We start from the raw sequence: 25,058 nt of genomic DNA, 5'->3' as shown, positions 1-25,058 counted from the left end.
TTGCAAGAGGTAAATGGATAGAAAAGGATATACAAGATAAAATATAAAAGAGGCTTGTAAAGTTTATCACTATCAGATAAGATACATATGATAAAGTCTGTTCAGATATATCAATATTGGTCAATATAACCTTGAAAGCAAAGAGCAATCCTAGAGATAAAGACATTGCATATTGATAAAAGCTTAATCAGGGAAACAACTCAATTCTTGTTTTGCTTATTAACATAATCTTAACATCATTTCAGTCAGTTAGTCATGTCTGTCTTTGCGACCCCAGGCTTCCCTGTCCATCACCAACTCCCGGAGCTTGCTCAAACTCATGTACAAGTTGGTGATGCCATCCAACCATCTCCTTTTGTCGTCCCCTTCTCCTCCTGCCTTCAATCTCTCCCAGCATCAGGGTCTTTTCTAAAGAGTTAGTTCTTCGCATCAGATGGCCAAAGTACTGGCGTTTCAGCTTCAGCATCTGTCCTTCCAATGAATATTCAGGACAGATTTCCTTTAGGTTTGACTGGTTAGATCTCCTTTCAGTCCACAGGACTCTCAAGAGTCTTCTCCAACACCACAGTTCAAAAGCATCAGTTCCTTGAACTCAGTGTTTGTTATAGTCCAACTCTCACATCCATACATGACGACTGGAAAAACCATAGTTTGACTAGATGGACCTTTGTCAGCAAAGTAATGTCTCTGCTCTTTAATATGCTGTCTAGGTTAGTCACAGCTTTTCTTCCAAGGAGCAAGTGTCTTTTAATTTCATGGCTGTAGTCACCATCTGCAGTGATTTTGGAGCCCAAGAAAATAAAGTTTGTCACCATTTCCCTTGTTTCCCCATCTATGTGCCATGAAGTGGCAGGTAGGACTGGATGCCATGATCTTAGTTCTTTGAATGTTAAGTTTTAAGCCAACCTTTTCATTGTCCTCTTTTACTTTCATCAAGAGGATCTTTAGTTCTTCTTCACTTTCTGCCATAAGGCTGGTATCATCATAAGGGTGGTGTCAATCTTAACATGCATGAAGTCAAAAACTGACAAATTTATAGGAATAAATCTACCAGGTTCCATCACACATTGAGTTTTTTAAAAATCATTTCTCATTAGTTGATTGACCAAGTTTTTAAAAATCAGAAAGAATAGTGAAGATTAAGAAATACAAACCTGTATTCAAAAACCAAAGAATAAACTTCCTTAACACACAAACTTGGAGTATTTATAACAACTGACCACATATTAAGCAACAAAGTTGATCAACAAATTTCACAGCATCAGTATTCTATAGAACATGTTGTCTGACTACTACTTTTGAAATTATAAACTATAATAAAAATGTAACTCAGCCAAATGTTTAAAATAAAAACTCACATTTCTATGCAATCCATGGGTCAAATAAGAATGATGGAAATGAGAAATGAATGATATAGCAGCATTGTTCAAAATAGCCAAGATATGAAAGCAACCTAAATGTCTATCAACAGATGAATAGATAAAGATGTGCTACATATACATAATGGAACACTGCTGCTGCTGCTGCTAAGTCGCTTCAGTCGTGTCCGACTCTGTGCGACCCCAGAGACGGCAGCCCACCAGGCTCCCAGTCCCTGGGATTCTCCAGGCAAGAACACTGGAGTGGGTTGCCATTTCCTTCTCCAATGCATGAAAGTGAAAAGTGAAAGTGAAGTCGCTCAGTCATGTCCAACTCTTCGCGACCCCATGGACTGCAGCCCACCAGGCCCTCCGTCCATGGGATTTTCCAGGCAATTCCTATTCAGCTATAAAAGAGAATGGAATTATGCCATTTGCAGCAACATGGATGGACCGACTACGTTTAGTCAAATAGATCATACAGAGAAAGACAAATACTGTTTGTTATCACCTATATGTGGAATTTAAAAAATAAAGCAAATGAATGAATATAACAAAACCAAAACAGACTCGCAGACACAGAGAACACACTAGTGGTTACCAGTAAGGAGAGAGAAGAGGAAAGAGGCAAGATAAGAATAGGGGTAAAGAGGCACAAACTACTAGGTATAAAATAAACTAAAGGGATACATTGCATAGCACTGGGAAACGTAGGCAATAATTTATAATACTTTAAATGGAGTATAATCTATAAAAATATTGAATCACAATGTTGTACACCTGAAACTAATATAATAGTAAATCAGCTATAATTCAATAAAAAAGAATTATGTGTTCAAAAAAATGAACAACAATAAAATTCCATCAGTCAGATATTTTGTAGTGCTAAGGTGGTATTTAAAAAGAAATTTTTGCCTTAAATACTTGTAAAGCAACAAAAATAACTCAAAATCCTGAGATAAAATTCTAATTTGCAAAGTTAAAGGACACTGGAATAATCCAGAGAAATTGAGAGAAAATAAAAAATAATAAAGATGAGGGCATATTTTTAAAAAATAAAAAGGAGAAAGGATCAAATGCAATAGTTGCTTTTACAAAAAATTAACAAAATTGGCAAACCTTTGGCAAGACTGGTTCAGAAAAACAGAGAAATCACAGATTAAAAGCATTAAGAATTAAAACAGATATGTGTAACACAAAAAGGCAAGAGCATATTGTAATCCACTTTATGCAATAATTTTGAAAACAGGCAAAATGGTCAAATTCCTAGAGAAATACATATTATCAAATGTAGTTCAAAAATACATAGTAAACCCAAAGTTTCTAATAATCATGACAGAGGTTAAATCAGTAATTAACCATCTTCCCAGGTCCAGATGGTCTTATTTTCAAGTTTTACCAAATGCCAAAGGAATATACATCTTAGTCTTACATAAATTCTTTCAGAAAATAAAAAAATAGAGATTAAAAAGGGAGAATACCCACCCATTAATTTATGAGGCTAATAAAAATCTCAATCTCAAGCCAGAAAAGAACATTTAAAGATGGGAAAAATTATAGCTGAATCTTACCCATGAATACAGATTGGACATATTCTAAAGAAGATATTAGCAAGCCAGATGCAGCAATTTATAAACAAGAGAACATAATGGACAAATTGGATTTTCATGGGAATGTAAGTTCAAACATTAGAATATCTATTAATAAAATTTCACACTTTAATAGATTAAAGGAAAAGAGAGAACACCCAAATTGATGCAGGAAAATCATTTGATATTATTTAATAGTCATTTATAATTAAGAACCTAGAGCAAACTAGCAACGTAAGAAAATTTTCTAACCTAATAAGGAGCATTTACCTATGGCAAAAAACTGAAAAAATACTTAATAGATGAATATTCAAAAGCTAGAATAAGACAATAATGTTCTCAAAGTTGTACTGAAGTCCTAGTCAACAAAGACATGAAAAGCATAATTACTGGCAATGAAAAACAGAACAAAGGAAAGCACAGTTATATTAGCTTGGTATACCTATTGTGTATCCTAATTAACAAAAATCATTTTATGACTTTAAAGTGTGTGATTCTGTGTATATGTATGCACACAATCCATTTCTCCAGTTTTCTGTAGGTCCATGTTCATCCTCTCTGTATCCCTTAGGACTAAATTCTATATAAATAACAAATACTGAATATATATTAACCAGTACAGAAAAATAATGAAAAGTTCTCATCATTAATGAGAAAGGAGAGAAAATTTTTAAGATAGCAATGAAATAATTAAGGAGCTGGGGAGGAGAAACAAATTACTGATTCCTAGAGGTCTCAGTTTGCTGGGAAGCTGAGTGCATGTGTCATTCAGTTACCCTACGTCTGAGTCTTCCCTAGATCAAGTGGAGTTACCCAAAACCAGCAGATGGAATGCCATGTTTTGTAGTTCCTACTTTAAACCTTTCAGAGGCTGTTATATTGGAGTCTAAATGAATCAAGTATAATTTAATAATATCCCCACTAGATTCAATGGGGCCAGGAATGATGTCTGCCTTCTTCAGTGTATAGTTTCAACACCTATCACAGTGCCTGGCACACAGCATTCAATTTGGTGAACTTCACTGAATCTACGGAACTTCACTGAATCTACGGTACTGCACAAATGTTTTTATTGGGTTGAACCACTCAGCTTAGGCTAAGGAATTAAAAACCAAGTAACAAGCTAACTAAGATAACTAACTAAACCATCTAAGTTGGTTACCTGAATCCAACGTTAGAGTGAAGGCCAACTTTCCAATATTCATGACGCAGACGTTGTAAATTCATCGGATTATGAAAGACCAACAGTAAAGAGTTGTCTTGTGTATGGTAATACGAATCAATACACCTGTATTGCTGATTAGCTTCTTGAAGAACCTGAAAATCAAAATGAATGCATTGTTTTGTCTTTTTTTCCCCGAGAGAAGGGTCTCCTGCTAGGGCCTTTCTCTGCTTCCTCCCTTTTCTTCCCTTATCTCCATGATGCTGGTCAAGGTGAGAGCAGGGATGGCAGATATTTTCAGGAGCATTTTAGTAACTCTTATAAGAAAAACAAATCCTAGGCTCCAAGCATAGAGGTATTTGCTCAAGTGTTTTTCATTAATGCTGGGAGATAATAAAGTCTAGGAGTTATTTAGCACGTTCCATGCCTTCTTTTTAAGCTTCTCTGGTAGCTCAGCTGGTAAAGAATCCACCTGCAATGCAGGAGACCCTGCTTCGATTCCTGGGTCAGGAAGATCCCCTGGAAAAGGGATAGGCTATCCTCTCCAGTATTCTTGGGCTTTCCTGATGGTAAAGAATCTGCCTGCAGTATGGGAGACCTGGGTTTGATCCCTGGGTTGGGAAGATCACCTGGAGGAGGGTATGGCAATCCACTCCAGTATTTTTACCTGGAGAATTCCATGAAAAGAGGAGCCTGGTGGGCTACAGTCTATAGGATTGCAAAGAGTCGGACACGACTGAAGCGACTTAACATGCACACACACACACACGCCTTCAGATAAATCATCTCATTTTATCATAAAAACCTCAGATACATTGGTATGATTATTTTTCCCATTTCAAAATATTAAAAGCTGCATTTTTCAGTATTGGTTGTGGCCAAGAGAGAATAAGAGACTTGTCTAAGAGTATGGAGTTCCTAAGTTCTGGTACAAGGGCTTATACCAGTCTTTTGACTCTAAATGTCACATTTCACACTCCACACAGAGCTCTCCACTACACCACGGTGTGGTACAGAGACATACTGTGAGTGGTCTTCTTGATACATACTGTTTCTACACAACTTCTATCCCTGATCCTTTCCAAAACATTTTATCCTCAGCACTGTAACTGCAGCCACAAACAGAGGGGGCCTGTGGGCAGCTGCCTTTTCCTTATGCCAATCAACATAAAGAAATATGTCCATAGGGAAAGAAATTAGACACTTGCGGGGTTTTGTTTTGTTTTGTTTTTTTTCTTGTCCATATCAATTTGGTGGAGGCAGCTTTCTGTTCTTCACTGTCTGGATGATCTAAAGGCATGGAATTGCATATTATGTCAGGAAAGGACTATTTTACTTTTGCTGTCAATTGCACACTGGTAGTGTAACTAAAATAATACATTTACTCCCCAATCTAATCCCCTATATGCCTTTATGAAGCGGCATTTGAATTTTTACAACTGCTCCCTGAGAGCCAATACAAGAAACACATATGTGGTAAATTTGTTTTCTTTCTCTCTTTTTCTAGGCTGCACAGTGCAGCTGTGGGGATCTTAGTTCCCTGACCAGGGCTCAAACCCATGCTCCCCTGCAGTAGAAGGATGGAGTCTTAACCACTGTACTGCCAGGGAAGTCCTGACATGGTAAATATTTTTGCATTTAAAACATTTTGCTCTGTGGGGGTCCTATCCATTACTTTTTGGGGCAAATTCCTTTCAGATTTTAAATTAGAAAAACAACCAACCAACCAAACTTCTATTTTTGATGAACGTGTAGGTGTTCTCAATCAATATTTGATAAAGTTTCATACATTTCTTTTCCTTTTTAAAAATTTGGCCACAACACTGCAAATCAACTATACTTCAAAACATTAAAAAAACTTGGCTTTTACCTATTATCATGTATTGATATTTTTCTCATTAATTAAGCTTTTCATTAAAAATGGAGACCTACCACATTCATAGAAAAACAAAACGAACAAGATAGCTAAGACTTTTCTTTAAAATATGATTACAATTTTTACAGAGGATTCTGGAGTTCAGAGATGTGTGTTTAAGAAGCAATTGATGGAACACCTGATACGGAGAGAAGGGATTAGAGTGGAGAGAGAGTGAAATAGGCCGATGATATTACAGTAGATGGGGAGGATGGAACTTGGATTAAAGTAGCAGCAGTGGAGATGAAGAGCCTCAAGAGGTATTTTGAGGTATACCCTCAAAACTCGATGATGGACCAGATGTGTGCGACAAAGGAAAAGCTGAAGTAAGGAATGACTCTCAGCCTTTTGGCTTGACACTGACGTTTTCTGAGATGGATGAGGGGAGAAGCATGCTTAGGTGGGAAAATTATTTGCTTCATGTGGGACACAAAATATTTAAGGTGTCTATCAGAAATTCACTAATGTGGAACTCAAGATGGAGATAATTTGGAAGATAAACTTTTATGAGTCATCAGGATTAGACATATGTAGTAGATGAAATCATTAAAAGAATGTTTACAGAGGAGAGAAGACAATTCGAGACTGAGGCTTGAGGCACTTCAATATTTAAATGGTAGGTAGAGGAGAAGTACTCAACAAAATTCCAGATGGCACACTGAGGAGAAATTCGGTATGGTGCTTTGGAAACTGGGAGTGAACAGTGTTTTGTGGGGAAGTGATCAGCTTTGTGAGGAAAAGGTCAAGGAAGATATACAAAGAAATGTTCATTAGGTTTGGCAGGACAATTACATGTGACCTTGAAAAGTGAAGCTTCAGGACATCCCTGGTGGTTCAGTGGCTAAGACTCCAGGCTCCCAATGCAGGGGGCCTGGGTTCAATCCCTAGTCAGGGAATTAGATTCCACCTGCTGCAACTGAGAGTTCACATGATGCAACCAAGACCTGGAGCAGCCAAATAAATAAATAAATACATATATTTTTTAAAAGAAATAAAAGTTAAGCTTCTATGGAGTGAGGAGGAGAGGCTAAAACAAAGTAAAATCTGAAATGAACTTCCAGTTAAAAAATGAAAGATTAAACACATGCACTTCCTAACCCCTCACTAAAGGAATAGTCAAATTCGAGTTTTAATATCACAAAGTTGAAGCCCAAGGGAGATGAGACAAAAGAAACATCGTGGAGGCTAGAAAGCAGGAGAATAAATGGTAACTGATTTAGCAGAACATGGAAAATCAAATTCCAAGATTAGTTTTAAGAGAGACCAGAAGGAACATTATGAGCAGAAACACAGAAAGGCTCTGGAAATGGCAGAGTTAGGTACCTCTGAAAGTGGAATGAAAGGGGCAATGAAAATAGGAAGATTAATGTCTTTTAAGAAGCCTCAACCATTCTGAGCAGCCAGGGTACTGCCCATCTCTCTCATCAGCAGAAGAAAGCAGGGTTATTACTATAGAAGCTGACCCTGTGGGTTTTTAAGAGGAGGGACCCTGGGCACCACTGAGGGAGAGCTATACCACAGAAAAAAGAGAATTATGTAAAACTTGAATTGGCATGGTCTAATAGAAATATAAGGGAAGCCACAAATGTGAGCCATGTGCATAATTTTAAAATTTATAGTAGTCATATTTTAAAGGTTAAGGTAAAATCAAACTATACATTTTATTTAACCTAATATGTCAAAATATATTATCATTTCAATATGTAATCAATATAAAAATTGCTAAGTACTCAGAAGCTACATGTGACTAGTGGCTACCATTGGACACATTGGACAGTGCAGATCTAGACACTGGGTGGTAAGAAATCTGAAATTCCTTTCCCCCATCATTCAGCTCCTAAAACCCTGACAAGTTATGTCTCGGAAGAGAAGAGATCAGACTTTTTTCCCTAGAGACTCTAAATGGCTCAAGAGTATAGAATTAATACATCAACATTCACGGGTCTTTCAAGACCCCCCACCTCCCCGCAGCCAAATCACCCAACAACAAGGTCAGGGTATTGACAGCTTTCCCCCACTTTGACTTTATGTAGCACTTCCTATCATATTTTTGTAGTGTCTCATTATGAATATAAACAAAGAGGCAAATATCACTAGATGCTATTCTTCAATGTGAAAAATGAAGACACCTCCTCCACAAAAAAGTAGTTAAAACCTGGGGAAAGGAGTTTTCAGAGAGAAGACTTCAAAGGACTTTAGTATATCCTCATAGACATAAGGGAAGATACGGTACCAGGGAATGTGAAGAGTATGTTTTATAAATGTAATTTGTAACTATAAATATAACCTTATGATATTAATATTATAACAACAGATACAGAAGACTCGATAGAAAAATTCAATGAAAGCACAGACATATTTCCAGAATAAGAAGAAAAGCTGTTGAAAACTTGGAAGGAAAGGATAAGGAAATTGGAAGTTCAGTCTAGGAGTCCAATACCAGAACAACAGGAGTTTCAGGAAGAAAGACTAAAGAAAAGGGAGGGGAGGGGATTATTAGAGTGAGGATTGTATAATATTTCCCAGAATGTAAAGCTCAGAGTTTCTGGATTATACTGGGCTCCCCGGTGCAGTATTAGGAATAGAATCACACATCAAGGAATATCAACAGGAAATCCAGAACACTGGAACAAAAAGAAAATCTTAAAGACCTTACAGAGAGAAGAAAAAACACAGACTCGACTGACCAGGAATCAGAATTTCATTGTTTTTTTCTTTCTCAAGGACAATCTGGAAAGCTAGAAGACTATTGAGGAATGGCTTCAAAATGTTGAAGGAAAATACTTTTTAACTTAGCATCTTATATAAAGCCAAACTGGCAGTTAAAAGTATAGAATTAAGTCATTTTCAAACATCCATCACATCAAAAATTTCCCTGCCATTTATGTTAACTCAGGAGGCAACTTGAAAAGACAGTCCCCTACAAAAAGAAAGTAACCCAAGAGAGAGGGCAACATGGGATGCAGAAGACAGTATCTAACTGGAAATAGAGGCAAAGGACACGGCCAGGATGGCCGCAAAGGGGATGGGAGGACCGTCGCTGTGTAGAGTGCTCTCTCTGAGAACTGGTAGGATTTCCTTTGCTGCTTTGTATAGTAGCTTCTGACAGTGGTCATCCATCCTTGGTGAATTTTAGCTTGGATCTGCATCATTCTAATCTCCACCTCTCTGGTTACAAAATATTCTCCCTGTGTGTCTTTAGTTGGTATTTTCTTCTTCTTACAAGGACATAAATCACATTTGGTTGGAGCCTACTATAATGACCTCATCTTAACTTGATTACATCATTTAGACACCCTAATTCCAAATAATCCACTTTCAGGTACTAGGTGTAAAGATTCTAAAAAATCTTTTGAGGGACACTGTTCAACATAAAACAGTTCAGACTGAAAGTGAAAGTTGCTCAGTCAGTCTGACTCTTTGCGACTCTAGGGACTATACAGTCCATGGAATTTTCCAGGCCAGAATAATGGAGTGGGTTGCCCTTTCCTTCTCCAGGGGATCTTCCCAACCTTGGAATCAAACCCAGGTCTCCTGCATTGCGGATTCTTTACCAGCTGAGCTACCAGAGAAGCCTACAGTTTATCTTGTAGCCTCTCAAATTCATATCTTTCCCATGTATAAAATACATTCACCCACCCAACATCCTTCAAAGTTTCAACCCTTTCCAGCATCAACTCTAAGGCTCAAATGTTATCTGAATATCTTCTAAGTCAGTTATGGGTGTGACTCAGTTTCTGGTCCATCCTTGGGCAAAATGCCTGCTCACCTGTGACCCTGTGAACCCAGAAAACAAGTAGAGGGCAAGCAGAGGTTCAGAACACACAGGAAAGATATTGCTTACAAAACACAACTGATGGAATATCTGTTAGGTTTGAATGTACTGAGCAGAGATTTACTCTTAAGTAGAGAATTTGGGGGAGAGTAATGACAAATGTTTATCAAACTAAACAAATAAAAAGGAAATGTATCCAGGATATTACACAGTGCAGCTATGAATCAGTTCAGTTCAGTCACTCAGTCGTGTCTGACTCTCTGTGACCCCGTGGACGGCAGCACACCAGGCTTTCCTGTCCGTCACCAACTCCCAGAGCCTACTCAAACTCATGTCCATTGAGTCAGTGATGCCATCCAACCATCTCATCCTCTGTTGTCCCCTTCTCATCCTGCCCTCAATCTTTCCCAGCATCAGGGTCTTTTCCAGTGAGTCAGTTCTTCGCATCAGATGGCCAAAGTAATGGAGTTTCAGCTTCAGCATCAGTCCTTCCAATGAATATTCAGGACTGATTTCCTTTAGGATTGACTGGTTGGATCTCCTTGCAGACCAAGGGACTCTCAAGAGTCTTCTCCAACACCACAGTTCAAAAGCATCAATTCTTTGGTGCTCAGCTTTCTTTATAGTTCAACTCCCACATCCATACATGACTACTAGAAAAACCATAGCTGGACCTTCATTGGCAAAGTAATGCTTTTGCCTTTTAATATGCTGTCTAGGTTGGTCAAAACTTTTCTTCCAAGGAGCAAGTGGCTTTTAATTTTATGGCTGCAGTCACCATCTGCAGTTATTTTGGAGCCCAAAAAGATAAAGTCTCTCACTGTTTCAATTGTTTCCCCATCTATTTGCCATGAAGTGATGGGACCAGATGCCATAATCTTAGTTTTCTGAATGTTGAGTTTTAAGCCAACTTTTTCATTCTTTTCTTCCACTTTCATCAAATGGTTCTTTAGTTCTTCTGCGCTTTCTGCCATAAGTGTGGTGTCATCTACATATATGAGGTTATTGATATTTCCCCTGGCAGTCTTGATTCCAGCTTGTGCTTCCTACAGCCTGGCATTTTGCATGATGTATTCTGCATATAAGTTAAATAAACAGGGTGACAATATTCAGCCTTGATGTATTCCTTTCCCTATTTGGAACCAGTCTGTTGTTCATATTCTGTTCTAACTGTTGCTTCTTGACCTGCATACAGATTTCTCAGGAGGCAGGTCAGGTGGTCTGGTATTCCCATCTCTTTTAAGAATTTTCCACAGCTTGTTGTGATCACACAGTCAAAGGTTTGGCATAGTCAATAAAGCAGAAGTAGATGTTTTTCTGGAACTGTGTCACTTTTTCTGTGATCCATTGGATGTTGGCAATTAGATCTATGGTTCCTCTGCCTTTTCTAAATCCAGCTTGAACATGTGGAAGTTCACGGTTCACGTACTGATGAAGCCTGGCTTGGAGAATTTTGAGGATCATTTTGCTAGCGTGTGAGATGAGTGTAATTGTGCAGTAGTTTGAGCATTCTTTGGCACAGCCTTCCTTTGGGATTGGAATGAAAACCGACCTTGTCCAATCCTGTGGCCACTGGTGAGTTTTCCAAATATGCTGACAAATTGAGTGCAGCACTTTCACAACATCATCTTCTAGGATTTGAAATAGCTCAAGTGGAATTCCATTACCTCCACTAGCTTTGTTCATAGTGATGCTTCCTAAGGCTCACTTGACTTTCTTTGCATTCTAGGATGTCTGGCTCTAGATGAGTGATCACACCATCGTGATAATCTGGGTAATGAAGATCTTTTTGTATAGTTCTTCTGTGTATTCTTGCCACCTCTTCTTAATATCTTCTGCTTCTGTTAGGTCCATACCATTTCTGTCCTTTATTGTGCCCATCTTTGAATGAAATGCTACCTTGGTATCTCTAATTTTCTTGAAGAGATCTCTAGTCTTTCCCATTCTGTTATTTTCCTCTATTTCTTTGCACTGATCACTGAGGAAGGCTTTCTTATCTCTCCTTGCTATTCTTTGGAACTCTGCATTCAAATGGGTATATCTTTCCTTTCCTCCTTTGCATTTCTTTTTCTCAGGGATGGCCTTGATCACAGCCTCCTGTACAATGTCACCAACCTCCGTCCATAGTTCTTCAGGCACTCTGTGTATCAGATTTAATGCCTTGAATCTAGTTGTCACTTCCACTGTATAATTGTAAGGGATTTGATTTAGGTCATAACTGAATGGTCTAGTGGTTTTCCCTATTTGCCTCAATTTAAGTCTGACTTTGGCAATAAGGAGTTCATGATCTGAGCCACAGTCAGCTCCCAGTCTTGTTTTTGCTAACTGATAGAGCTTCTCCATCTTTGGTTGCAAAGAATATAATCAATCTGATTTTGGTGTTGACCATCTGGTGATGTCCATGTGTAGAGTCTTCTCTTGTGTTGTTGGAAGAGGGTGTTTCCTGTGACCAGTGCATTCTCTTGGCAAAACTCTATTAGCCTTTGCCCTGCTTCATTCTGTATTCCAAGGCCAAATTTACCTGTTATTCCAGATGTTTCTTGACTTTCTACTTTTGCATTCCAGTCCCTTATAATGAAAACATCTTTTATTGGGTGTTAGTTCAAGAAGGTCTTGTAGAACTTCATAGAACCATTCAACTTCAGCTTCTTCAGCATTATTGGTCAGGGCATAGAGTTGGATTACTGTGATATTGAATGGTTTGCTTTGGAAATGAACAGAGATCATTCTGTTGTTTTTGAGATTGCATCCAAGTACTGCATTTTGGACTCTTTTGTTGACTATGATGACTACCCCATTCCTTCTAAGGGATTCTTGCCCACAGTAGTAGATAGAAGGGTCAGCTGAGTTAAATCCACCCATTCCAGTCCATATTGGTTCGCTGATTCCTAAAATGTCGATGTTCACTCTTGCCATCTCCTATTTGACCACTTCCAATTTGCCTGGATTCATGGACCTGACATTCCAGGTTCCTATGCAATATTGCTCTTTACAGCATCGGACCTTGCTTCCATCAGCAGTCACATCCACAACTGGGTGTTGTTTTTGCTTTGGCTCCATCCCTTCATTCTTTCTGGAGTTATTTCTCCACTGATCACCAGTAGCATATTGGGCACCTACTGACCTGGGGAGTCCATCTTTCAGTGTCCTATCTTTTTGCTTTTTCATACTGTTTGAGCTGTGAATAGCACTTATATAATTGAAATATGATAAATCTTGAAATCTAATAAAAATTATGATATGGCTAAAAGTTTCAGAGAATGACAAGGTTTGAGTTTATGAGTGTGTATATGTATGTATAGGAGTAATGAGTGAGTGTATGTGCATGTCTCAGTGTGTGTTATATGGGGTTGGGCAAGCTGTTTTTTCAAGAGGGAGTCAGTTGATGATGGTAACTAAATATCTTGTTATTTAGAGATAACTGAGTTAAGTAACAAAAGAAACAGGTAAATACGTTGAAGATTTTTACCTCTGGGAATTGTGTCATGGCAAGGGAGTGTGCATGCTCAGTCATGTCTGACTCTTTGTGACCCCACTGACTAACCTGCCAGGCTTCTCTGTCCATGGAATTCTCCAGGCAAGAATACTAGAGTAGGTTATCATTTCTTTCCTCCAGGGGATCTTCCTGACCCAGGGATTTGGCTCCTGCATTGGCAGGCAAATTCATTACCACTGAACCACCTGGAAAGCTCCATGGGCATGGGAGGGACCTTGTATTTTTCACAAGACTCTTTACACAATGTTTTGGCTTTAAAAAATAAGTGGATGTAAAATTTTAATTTAAATTTTAAATTAAATTAAATTTAATTTAAATTAAAAGGATAAAAGAAAAAAGAGTAAAAGTTTTTGTGTAAAATGTAAAATTGACAAAAAGAGCTTGCCTTAGTATTACTCATTATTTTGCGTAGTGGTTAAGAGCACAAGTTCTGGGTCTGATTTCTTGGGTTTGTTCGGATCTTGCTTCTCTCACTCATCAACCAGTGAGACCCTTTCCAGTGTGACCTTGGACAAAAGTTACTAGTGGTTAAGGTGCCTCAGTTTTCTACTATTTAAATAGTTTCTACTTCATAAGATTACTGAAGAGATTAAATAACCTAGTAATACATTGACTAGCAGCAGCAGCATATGGTAAGTGCTCAATAAATGTTAGCCATCACAGTTTACATTGAATTGTTAATTGCATCAGAAAATATTTAGAAATGTGAAAACTGAAGAGAGCTAACAGGCAATATGGGGAAATATAAGGTTGCTTCCCAATAACATCTTACTTTTATTACTATGTTTTTTTTTTAAACATGTGCAGCAGTCATGCACATATCTTCTTTCTTTTCTTAAGAGACTTCATTAAAAAAACATCCTTTAAGAAAGTATATTTTAAACTATTTTGGGCATGCATAGCACACAGTCTGGGAATAAACTCACTTTATAGCTGAAGTAAATGGGAATATTGATCTGAAATAGATCTGAGAGTGACCTAGAAGTGAACTGTTCGAAATCACACTGAGCCTCCCCAGACCAATCTGATGAGACTCATAGCCCATTAATACCTGAAGCAGAACTTTTGGTTTAAAATGTTCAGTAAAACTCCAGTCCATTAGATTGCGTTGCTGGGTTTTCTTTATGTCCTCTAACTCGGCTTCTACAGTCATCTTCTTTGGTTTCTTAAAAAAAAAATCAGAGGAATACAATTTCAGCTTTAATTTGTTTAAGTCCAAATGAAGCCCTCTTGGACTCCATCAACTAACCAGCATGCACTCCATCTAATTGGGGGAAATCTGCATATGTATAAATCCATATGGCAACATTTTAAGAGAACTGCTGCCAGAAAAAGTATGCCTTTGACTTTTTTTTTTTTATGGGCAACATAATCTAAATATTTTTATTGTTAGGTTATACTCTTCTGAGTCCTGTTAGCAATTATAGGCAGGTTTTCTGAACTCACTTCAAGACAGCATTAGTTCTACATAGCTGTATGGTCAGCAGGTGTTCGTGACGTTGCCAAGCCACACTGTCTAGAGAGAAGCATGGAGCCTGGAAGTTTTGCTTGAGCGGCTGGTGAAATTAACTCCTTTCTCTCCAGTTGGAACTGAGCTGGGGAGGCGGGGTGTCTGAATAAACCCTTCTCCTCTAGTACCAGCCCCTTCCTGCTAAGTTTCTTTTTTTAGTTACGGTTTTCTCAGATCTTACTGGCATCTACACTTTCAGGGCAATAATTCCCTACCTTTTCAAGAAGATCAGCATTTGTGACCGCTTCATCTTTGATCTCATTGTTCATGGTCTGCTCTGTAAATCAAAGACATCAACATCCAGTTGTGTTTGGGCTTTGTTCTCTCTTTGGTCAATGCTGTGCCTTTTTGTTACCATGTGATCTATGTTTCTGTGCTGAAAAGGTAATTCCTGAAAGGCATGTTTCATGCCTCCAAAAAGGTGTTTTTGTCAATAATTCTAAATTAGTGTCTACCTAGAAAAGTTATACTAAGTCCTTTGAAAAGAACCCAGCTCCCTATATAATACATTCCTAAATCATATATTAGATATTCTGCCTTCAGACTGTATGGCTCGCTTCTGACAATGTACTTTCATCTTACAAGCTGCAAATATTTACTGATTAAACTATGTCAGCTGCTCACCACACAGTTGTCTGTTATGATGCTGGTACTATCACAAAGCCTTTTCAAACTTGTATCTTGTGAGTGACAGACTAGGACAGGGGCAGGGATGTATGGAAAGAAGAACCCCCTGACAAAAGCACCTCCTACTAGAAGAAGCAATACCACACTCTATCCTGTTAAGCTCTTCCCCCATTCATTAACAATGTATTAATTTAAAACCCATTTAATGGGCATCTTCAGATTTACAGAATTTTTAAAAGTTAGTTAAATGAATAAAATGAATAGGGAGCTGGGTTCCACGGGGCCCCTTATCATGGACACACTAGCTCTCGCTGTGACCAAAGAGTATACTTATATGATAACTGGGACTGTGATAACCTCCTTGAGTACTAAGCACACAGCCATAAATGGAGAGGGAAGAAACAGACTGATGGTGTTGATTTCTGAATCATCCTGTTTCAGTAAATCTTAAAGTTAACAAATGTGTTATGTAGAGGAATTCCATGGTATATGAGTTTCACATGGATAAATAGACACTTTACTGTGAAAGTTTCAGAATTTGTAATATGCTCTTGTGACTGTGAATCTCTAAGAAAGAAAGAAATCAAGGACATAGCATATTCCAAATCTGATCAAAGTAATAAAGTTGAGGGGGGGCGGCACATTAAATCTTGTAACATATCTGTCTTACTGCTCAAAGACAGCCAGTCTGACTTTTTATCACCCTCTGAATAATAGCAGATTAATCCCGAGGAAGTCATATAAAAATGGCTCCAGCTTGACTCTCCAGCCACACCTCCTTCTACTCTCCCTGGCTCATTCCACTCCAGACTCACTGGCTTGCTTGTTGTATCTTGAAGTTTTTGAACTTGATTTTCTGTCTAGCATGCTTTGCTTTTAGAGAGTCATCTGTTTCAAACCCTTCATTCATATTGCTGTTCAACTGTCACCTCCTCAAGAGTCTTCTGCTTCTTATCCTGCTTGATTTTTGATCATGGCATTTATCCATGCTTAATAATATTTGTCTGTCTCTCCATCTCAAATGTGAATTCCTGGAGAATAAGAACTTCTATTTTCCCTAACCTTACTCTTTGCACGCAACACATGGTAGGAAATCGGTAAATACATATATTTTTTTGATTGAATGAGAGAAATCTACATCATGTATTAAAACTGGAAATAAATATTGAGCCAAATAGAGAGTGCAGAAATGTGGAAGAAATCCTACAACAAAAGCTTATTTGTGGGGTAAGCATAAGCTCAGCTGGTAAAGAATCTGCCTGCAATGTGGGAGACCTGGGTTAGATCCCTGGGTTGGGAAGATCCCCTGGAGAAGGGAAAGGCGACCCACTCCAGTATTCTGGCCTGGAGAATTCCATGGATTCGCGAAGAGTCAGACACGACTGAGCAACTTTCACTTTCACAAGATCTAAATTTTCATTGTGTGGCAAAGAGAACCACATCTGGGCTTCTAGAGGGACTAGCTAATTACATCTAAGCAAGATAGGCCAAATATTTTACTTGTCTTTAGGAGCATAGCTACTTATATTTTTGCTACTAGTTCCATCTCACCTTGGGCTGGTGAGGGTGACAGCATGAATGTTCCATTTTGATTTATAAGAAAACTATAAATTCAATTCAGTTTAATATTTATATAACACAGACACTCAAGAGAAAACTCAGGCCAACTATAACTCTAAATAGACCATTATGTCCCATGTGTCCTTGAAGCAATTGATATGCAATCTGTGGAATAAAAATTATTCTATTCTATGGGCTGCCAGATTTCCGGGAGACTTGATATTCCCTCCTGTGTCTAAGGATCCAATAGAAAAAAAAGTCTCCAGTTTAGAAAATATGTTTTAAAAAACTGTGCATCAGATATTTTGTCAAAGGGAAGAACATTCTAAGACTAATCTGAACTCTATTTAATAGTAGAGTAAAAGTCATTCTTTTTCTTCCTGATTTCTTCCTTCAACCACATAATCCTTTGACAGTGTGATTCAGTAGTTTTTGACACATCTGGAAATGGATGCATTCTCATCTCTTTGAAAAACAGCTTTCCTAATCTGTTTTACTTTAGAGATAACAAGATCCCTCTGCAAAGCAGTTACTTTATTAAAAAAACACTCAACAAGCATAAAGGGCACATCTAAACCTATAGCCTCATGGTTATCAACTCTCAGGTTTTTCATAAATATCCAATAGGCCCCGTCAAGTTCAAAACCAGTCTCAGATGGAAATCTGTTTGGTTGAGAAAAGCACAAGTATTTAGCCCTTCAAGTCCAGGAACAGGCTTTTCTATGTATTTGATGCTAAGATGGTTGTGCAGGAAATACATGAACAATTTCTGCTTTGTTTAGAGATTTAAAGTGGCTGCTTCAGAAATGTGACTCAGTTAGGGGAAAAATGCAAAGACAAACAAAAGATTAGCAACAACAAAAATTTCCCTTACATGTTAATAGCCTCAGTGAGGCACCAAGGTTCATCTACCCATCTCCATCCAAATGTAACAATTCCTTGACATAGGCCAGCCTACATCAGGTAGAATCCCTCACAGGCCATGGGTTCAGCTCTCAAGATTGCTTGGCCACTAGGATACACCATCCATTATAGCATTTTTAGCCATAATGATTTAGGGAATTGCTATAAACATTTACTTTGCACCAGGACTCAGAACACAAATTTATGTGGTTTGACCACCAGGTGGCAAAAGTTGCCTAAGGAAAGCTATGTACCAACTGCTCTTTTAAAAAAAAAAAAAGGCAAAATAAAACAAACAAACAAAAAACCCCTCAGGCCTTATCTCTCTCCTGGCTTATTCTGGCTCTATATTAACTCAAAATGACTTCTTTGTCATACATTTATATTCCAATAGGACTCACTAATGCCATAATATCTCAAGTTAATTTTTTGCGAGTTAGGCTAATAGGTAAGGGTATATAGAACAGGGAGATAGAGAACCAACCCTAAAGGTAAGGCACCTGCCCTGAAGGTAAGCAACCAGCCCTAGGAAGTCCCAAAGGCAACAAAATTGGGTATGTATAACGATGAAGAAGAGAATATGAATATGGTTAAACCATCAGATGCATCCCAAGGCATTTCTTAGAACTGAGGAAGCCACAAGACACAGTGGAGGAAGCACTGCTTTGGATCCCTCTTTGGAATCCTGACTTCCTGCTCATATGTGGTTGAACAAGTTACTTAACCCCTCTGAGTCGTTGTTTCCTCATCTTCAGGATTAGGCTATGCTCATACTCACTTAACATCTATTCTTTTATAGCAGTGACCATTTTTTAGAATTTTGAAATAATACAGAAAAGTACAAAGAACTTAAATGCTTGCTATAATGAATAATGATAAAGAAAAGTCCTAGCACTTCAGACAACTTACTCATGTTATTTCGCAATCACATTTCTTTATTAAGCCTTCATATAATTTCTGACTTTTTTTTTGGATTGTTCTGGGTTTTTTTACACACAATTTACAAATAATAACAGTTTTGCTTCTTTTCAACATTTATAGCTTTATCTCTTTTTCTTACCTTACTGAGTTGGCTAGCATCTCCAAAGTGATCCTAAATAGGAGAGTTTACAGTGGATAACCTTCTGATCAAGGGAAACCTTTCAACTTTTCATCTTGATAGATAATGTTTCTTATAGTAAGTTTTAAAACACACTTTATAAGGTAGAGAAGTTTTCTCTCCATTGCTAGTTTGTTTTTCATAAATTGCTATATTTTTTCTCCATCCACTGAGATTACATTTTTCTTAGTGTGTTCACTGATAAATTATATTGATTTTACAATGTATGCATTTCCTTCTTACAAAAACTTGTCTTGACTATTATGATTTTGTATATTGCTAGATCAGTTTGCCTATGTTTTATTCAGGATTTTGGCATATATGTTCACGAATAACTGAGTTTTAATTTTTGTTGTTGTTGTTGTACTATCCTTGACAGTTTTATTATAAGGCTGATGCTAGTTTCATAAAATGAGAAGAGAATAATCCTTCTATATTTCCTGGAATTAATTTTTGCTAAGATTGGAACTATATTTTGAGTGTTTAGAACTATTATTTTTTGAGTGTTTAATATCACTAGTCAATGAGATTATTTGAATTTGGCATGTCTTCTTTGGGGAGTTTTTAAATTGACTTAATTTATTTAAATAATTATAAGATACTCAGGTTTTATATTTCTTCTTGAGTGAATACTTTTCTAGTAATTTACTCATTTCATTTTTCAGTTCAGTTCAGTTATTTAGTCGTGTCCGACTCTTTGCAACCCCATGAATCGCAGCACGCCAGGCCTCCCTGTCCATCACCAACTCCTGGAGTTCACTCAAACTCACGTCCATTGAGTTGGTGATGCCATCCAGCCATCTCATCCTCTGTCATCCCCTTTTCCTCCTGCCCCCAATCCCTCCCAGCATCAGAATCTTTTCCAATGAGTCAACTCTTCGCATGAGGTGGCCAATGTACTGGAGTTTCAGCTTTAGCATCATTCCTTCCAAAGAAAACCCAGGACTGATCTCCTTTAAAATGGACTGGTTGGATCTCCTTCCAGTCCAAGGGACTCTCAAGACTCTTCTCCAACACCACAGTTCAAAAGCATCAATTCTTCAGCACTCAGCTTTCTTCACAGTCCAACTCTCACATCCATACATGACCACAGGAAAAACCATAGCCTTGACTAGACGGACCTTTGTTGGCAAAGTAATGTCTCTGCTTTTGAATATGCTATCTAGGTTGGTCATAACTTTCCTTCCAAGGAGTAAGCGTCTTTTAATTTCATGGCTGCAGTCACCATCTGCTGTGATTTTGGAGCTCCCCAAAATACAGTCTGACACTGTTTCCACTATTTCCCCATCTATTTCCCATGAAGTGATGGGACCAGATGCCATGATCTTTGTTTTCTGAATGTTGAGCTTTAAGCCAACCTTTTCACTCCTCTCTTTCACTTTCATCAACAGGCTTTTTAGTTCCTCTTCACTTTCTGCCATAAGGGTGGTGTCATCTGCATATCTGAGGTTGATATTTCTCCTGGCAATCTTGATTCCAGCTTGTGCTTCTTCCAGCCCAGTGTTTCTCATGATGTACTCTGCATAGAAGTTAAATAAGCAGGGTGACAATATACAGCCTTGACATACTCCTTTTCCTATTTGGAACCAGTCTGTGGTTCCATGTCCAGTTCTAACTGTTGCTTCCTGACCTGCATATAGGTTTCTTAAGAGGCAGGTCAGGTGGTCTGGTATTCCCATCTCTTTCAGAATTTTCCACAGTTTATTGTGATCCACAGTCAAAGGTTTTGGCACAGTCAATAAAGCAGAAATAGATGTTTTTCTGGAACTCTCTTGCTTTTTTGATGATCCAGTGGATGTTGGCAATTTGACCTCTGGTTCCTCTGCCTTTTCTAAAACCAGCTTGAACATCTGGAAGTTCACAGTTCACGTACTGCTGAAGCCTGGCTTGGAGAATTTTGAGCATTACTTTACTAGCGTGTGAGATGAGTGCAATTGTGCAGTAGTTTGAGCATTCTTTGGCATTGCCTTTCTTTGGGATTGGAATGAAAACTGACCTTTTCCAGTCCTGTGGCCACTGCTGAGTTTTCCAAATTTGCTGGCATATTGAGTGCAGCACTTTCATAGCATCATCTTTGGACATACTCAAATAAAGTTGCAGATTCTTTACCAACTGATCTATCAGGGAAGCCCCTTATATCCTTTTACTCTTTTAAATTTCTATAGCACCAAAGGGAAATCTGATTCTTTATTTCCCCAATGATTTTTATTCCTGAAACAATTTTATTTCTAATACAGTAATTCATGTTTCTTTTTGTGATCAGTCATTTACTAAAAAATTTTCAATTTTAAAAATCTTTCAAAGGGCCAAAATTTTCATTTTATTTGTTCTTCCTATTGCATCTATATTTTCCATAATTTCTTTGTGGTTCAAGAACATACTCTGTAGTTTTGATCTGTGAAAATTTATTTTATGATGTAGTATACAGTTAAGGTTTTTAATATAAACATATGTACTTATGATCTCTAAGAAGCTACAGTATTAAGGAGGCCTTAATATAGGCATATGAATAACCATTATAAGTAGTAGGAAATCCCTGGGAGCTCAGCTGGTGAAGAATCCTCCTGCAATGCAGGCGACCCCAGTTGCATTCCTGGTTTGGGAAGATCTCCTGGAGAAGGGATAGGCTACCCACTCCAGTATTCTTGGGCTTTTCTGGTGGCTCAAATGGTAAAGAATCAGCCTTCAATGTGGGAGACCTGGGTTCGACCCCTAGGTTGGGAAGATCCCCTGGAGGGAGGCACAGCAACCTACTCTCGTATTCTTGCCTGGAGAATCCTCATGGACAGAGGAGCCTGGTGGGCTACAGTCCATGGGGTTGCAAAGAGTCAGACATGACTGAATGACTAAGCAAAGCACAGCACAGCACAGCAGAGTAGGAAATAACTGATGCTATAAAGGAAGCATATATTAGTTATGAGCATGGGAATGGTAAGAAAGGCAGTTCCAGATAAACACATCTAACAAAGCTTCATGGGCATGTCATGTGAACCTCAGTATAATCAAAAAGACAACTCTAGTGGGAGGTTATTGTGGGGAAAAGTTAGAGATAGAAAAGAGCAGGCTGCCTAGAGGAAATAGGGTCTAATTATATTGACTACAGCATGTGATAAGAGAACAAAAGTGAAAAAGTGGAAAGGGTTTGGGAAAATAATTTGGTACTGCTGAAGAAGTGTATAAAGCAAGCCAAGAAGTTGGGTTCTATTTGTAGGTAGTAGGAAGCCACTGATAGCTGAATGGTAAAGAATCTGCCTACCAATGCAGGAGACACAGTTTTGATCCCTGGATTGGGAAGATCCCTTGGACAAGTAAATGGTAACCCACTCCTGGAACACACTCCAGTATTCTTGCCTAAGAAATCCCATGGACAGAGAGGAGCCTGGCCAGACTACAGTCCATGGGGTCGCAAAAAGAGTCAGACTTGACTTAGCAACAACAACGAGGGAGTCATTGAAGGTTATAAGCAGGGTAATAGCAGAACCATATTTTAAGTAAGTAATCTGAGAGCTGTGTGTAAAACAGCTCAATAAAAATTTAGCCTGATATTCTTCTATGCTTATATATCTCTTAATGTCACAATATTTATTATGATTTATTCTACAATGAGAATAATTACCTGAGCAGGAGAGTGTTCAGGTAAACTGATGTTCATCGAGTATTGATTTTGTACCAAGCTCTGTACTACACAGTTCATTGCTATTGGGGGTAATTTTGGATAATTTTTTTTGCATATAATCACAATAACCCTATGAAACACTAATGATAAAAGTTTTAATTCTGGTCACTGTACTATATTTACAAAGGTAGTACGAGTCACTTAAGAGGCCTTATGATACATTGAAAAACAAGGGTTGAAATAATGAGGACTTACTCTACAGATAATAAATGCGAGAGAGGGTGTGGAGAAAAGAGAACCTTCCTAAACTATCGATGAGAATGGAAATTGGTAAATAAACCCACTATGGAGAATAGTATGGAGGTTCCTTATAAAACTAAGAATAGTTACCATATGATCCAGCAATCCCACTCCTAGGCATACTATCTAGGCAAAACTATAATTCAAGAGATGCATCATCCCTATGTTCATAGCAGCACTGTTCACAATAGCCAAGACATGGAAGCAACCTAAATGTCCATCAGCAGATAAATGGATAAACAAAACACACATATATGCATATATATAATATACACCATGGAATATTACTCAACCATAAAAAGTATGAAATAATGTCATTTGCAGTAACATTGATGAACCTAGATTATCACATTAAGTGAAATAAGTCAGACAGAGAAAAACAAATATATAATGTAACTTATATGTGGAATCCAAAAAATGATGCAGATGAATTTATTTACAAAATAGAAATAGATTTCCAATATAGAAAAAAAAACTTGGGGAGAGGAGGATAAATTCAGAGTTTGGGATCAACAGATACACACTACCACATATAAAATAGATAAATGACAAGGACCTACTATATAGCACAGGGAACAATATTCAGTGTCTTGTAATAACCTATAATGCAAAAAAATATGAAAAAAATATATGACTGAATCAATCTGCTGTATAATAAAAGCACTGTAAATCAATTCTACTTCAATAAATTTTTTTTAAATGAGTAGTTACTGAATAACACTCAGTAACAAAGTTTAATTAATAAAACAATATGAACCAGTTTTTCAACTGAAATAGGGAGGCATTTAAATACTGTATCTTGAATGTTTTTGGTTTATACATTCTATATCAGTATCTACACACACACACACACACACACACACACACACACACACACACATATTTGCTCACCCAGAGTCTCAGGTTGGAGCTGAGACTTCAAGTTTCTCTCCTGCTCTGTTGGTTCTCTATTATCAGAGTCTAAGGATTTCTTGTTACTACCAGGCTGACGACAATCTGATGGTTCTTTGTTGAGCGCATCATCTGGCATAGGTGTTGACCAATTCTGATTCAGAAATAAAATTCTGTCTTTGGCTCCATCATCTAGGCAGAGTAAAGAGGATCCGTAAGATATAATACTAGACAAATCGACAATCATACAATGCAAGAATGCCTTTTGCTCCCTCCAGGCAGTGTACCTGTTTGCTGTTTGGCTTCTTGGGTATTCATTTTCATGATGTATTGTTGCCTTATCTGTTTAGCAAATCTGGCAGGGTTGTCCCATGGTATGTTGAACATCTCAGAATCTGTCCCATACATCATCTTAGAATGCTTTAGATTCCCATCTTCATCAACCTCAGAGAGTTTCAGGCTCTCAAATGTAAACACTTTGAAGGCTCGTTCTACTTCATTCCAGCTCAAGACTTCTGTAAGAAAGCAGACCCGTGCTTTTAGAAATGCTCTTTATTACCATACAGTACAGGGGCAATGGGGTGGGGTGGTCAGTCCACCAGAAAGACAAGAGTCACGCCAGAATGCGTGTTGACCTGACTTTACACATGGGCACCCCAATTCTGCAACAAATATTACAGGCAACTAATAAGAAACTTATACAATTAAGATGTATCAAGATGATGCCCACAAACTGCTTCATAGATGAATGAACATGAGGTGTCCAGATTGATTCACACTGACTTTCCAGAGTATTGGCTGAATATGTTTAAAACTTGTCATTTTTTTCATAGAGAATAGACTTGTGGTTGCCAAAGGGGAGAAAGATGAGGGAAAGATAGTTTGGGAGTTTGGGGTTAGTAGATGCAAACTATTACATATAGAATGGGTAAACAAGGTCATCTTGCTTAGTACAGGAAACTGTATTCAGTACTCTGAAATGGAACAGAATGCAAAAAAGAATGTATATATGTATATAACTGAGTCACTTTTTCTGTATAGCAGAAATTGGTACAAGATTGTAAATCAACTACACATTTATACATTAAGAAAATGTCATTTTGGCTAACAAACACATGAAAAGATGCTCAACATCACTCATTATCAGAGAAATGCAAATCAAGACCACTATGAGGTACCATTTCACACCAGTCAGAATGGCTGCGATCCAAAAGTCTACAAATAATAAATGTTGGAGAGGGTGTGGAGGAAAGGGAA

At 37.9% G+C, this 25,058-nt stretch overlaps 1 protein-coding gene across 3 annotated transcripts in view; it reads right to left on the bottom strand.

Annotated features, from left to right (window-relative positions):
• The window catches only part of SPAG17 (sperm associated antigen 17), a 252,300-nt gene that overhangs the window by 126,857 nt on the left and 100,385 nt on the right, over positions 1 to 25,058 (bottom strand). For all 3 annotated transcript variants that reach the window (XR_003510028.1, XM_027535676.1, XM_027535679.1), the window contains exons 14-18: positions 24,089 to 24,316; positions 23,802 to 23,993; positions 15,021 to 15,082; positions 14,347 to 14,460; positions 4,110 to 4,264 (exon numbers count right to left, since the gene is read on the bottom strand). Coding sequence is in view for 2 of the 3 variants with exons in the window: in XM_027535676.1 (XP_027391477.1) it covers positions 4,110 to 4,264; positions 14,347 to 14,460; positions 15,021 to 15,082; positions 23,802 to 23,993; positions 24,089 to 24,316 (751 nt within the window). In the remaining variant the exon portion in view is untranslated. The remainder of the gene's footprint in view (positions 1 to 4,109; positions 4,265 to 14,346; positions 14,461 to 15,020; positions 15,083 to 23,801; positions 23,994 to 24,088; positions 24,317 to 25,058) is intronic.

Source organism: Bos indicus x Bos taurus, chromosome 3 (assembly GCF_003369695.1).
Source record: "Bos indicus x Bos taurus breed Angus x Brahman F1 hybrid chromosome 3, Bos_hybrid_MaternalHap_v2.0, whole genome shotgun sequence".
NCBI classification, from domain to species: domain Eukaryota; kingdom Metazoa; phylum Chordata; class Mammalia; order Artiodactyla; family Bovidae; genus Bos; species Bos indicus x Bos taurus.
Note: the sequence above shows the minus strand (reverse complement) of the source record. Positions and strands in the feature narration are given on the sequence as shown.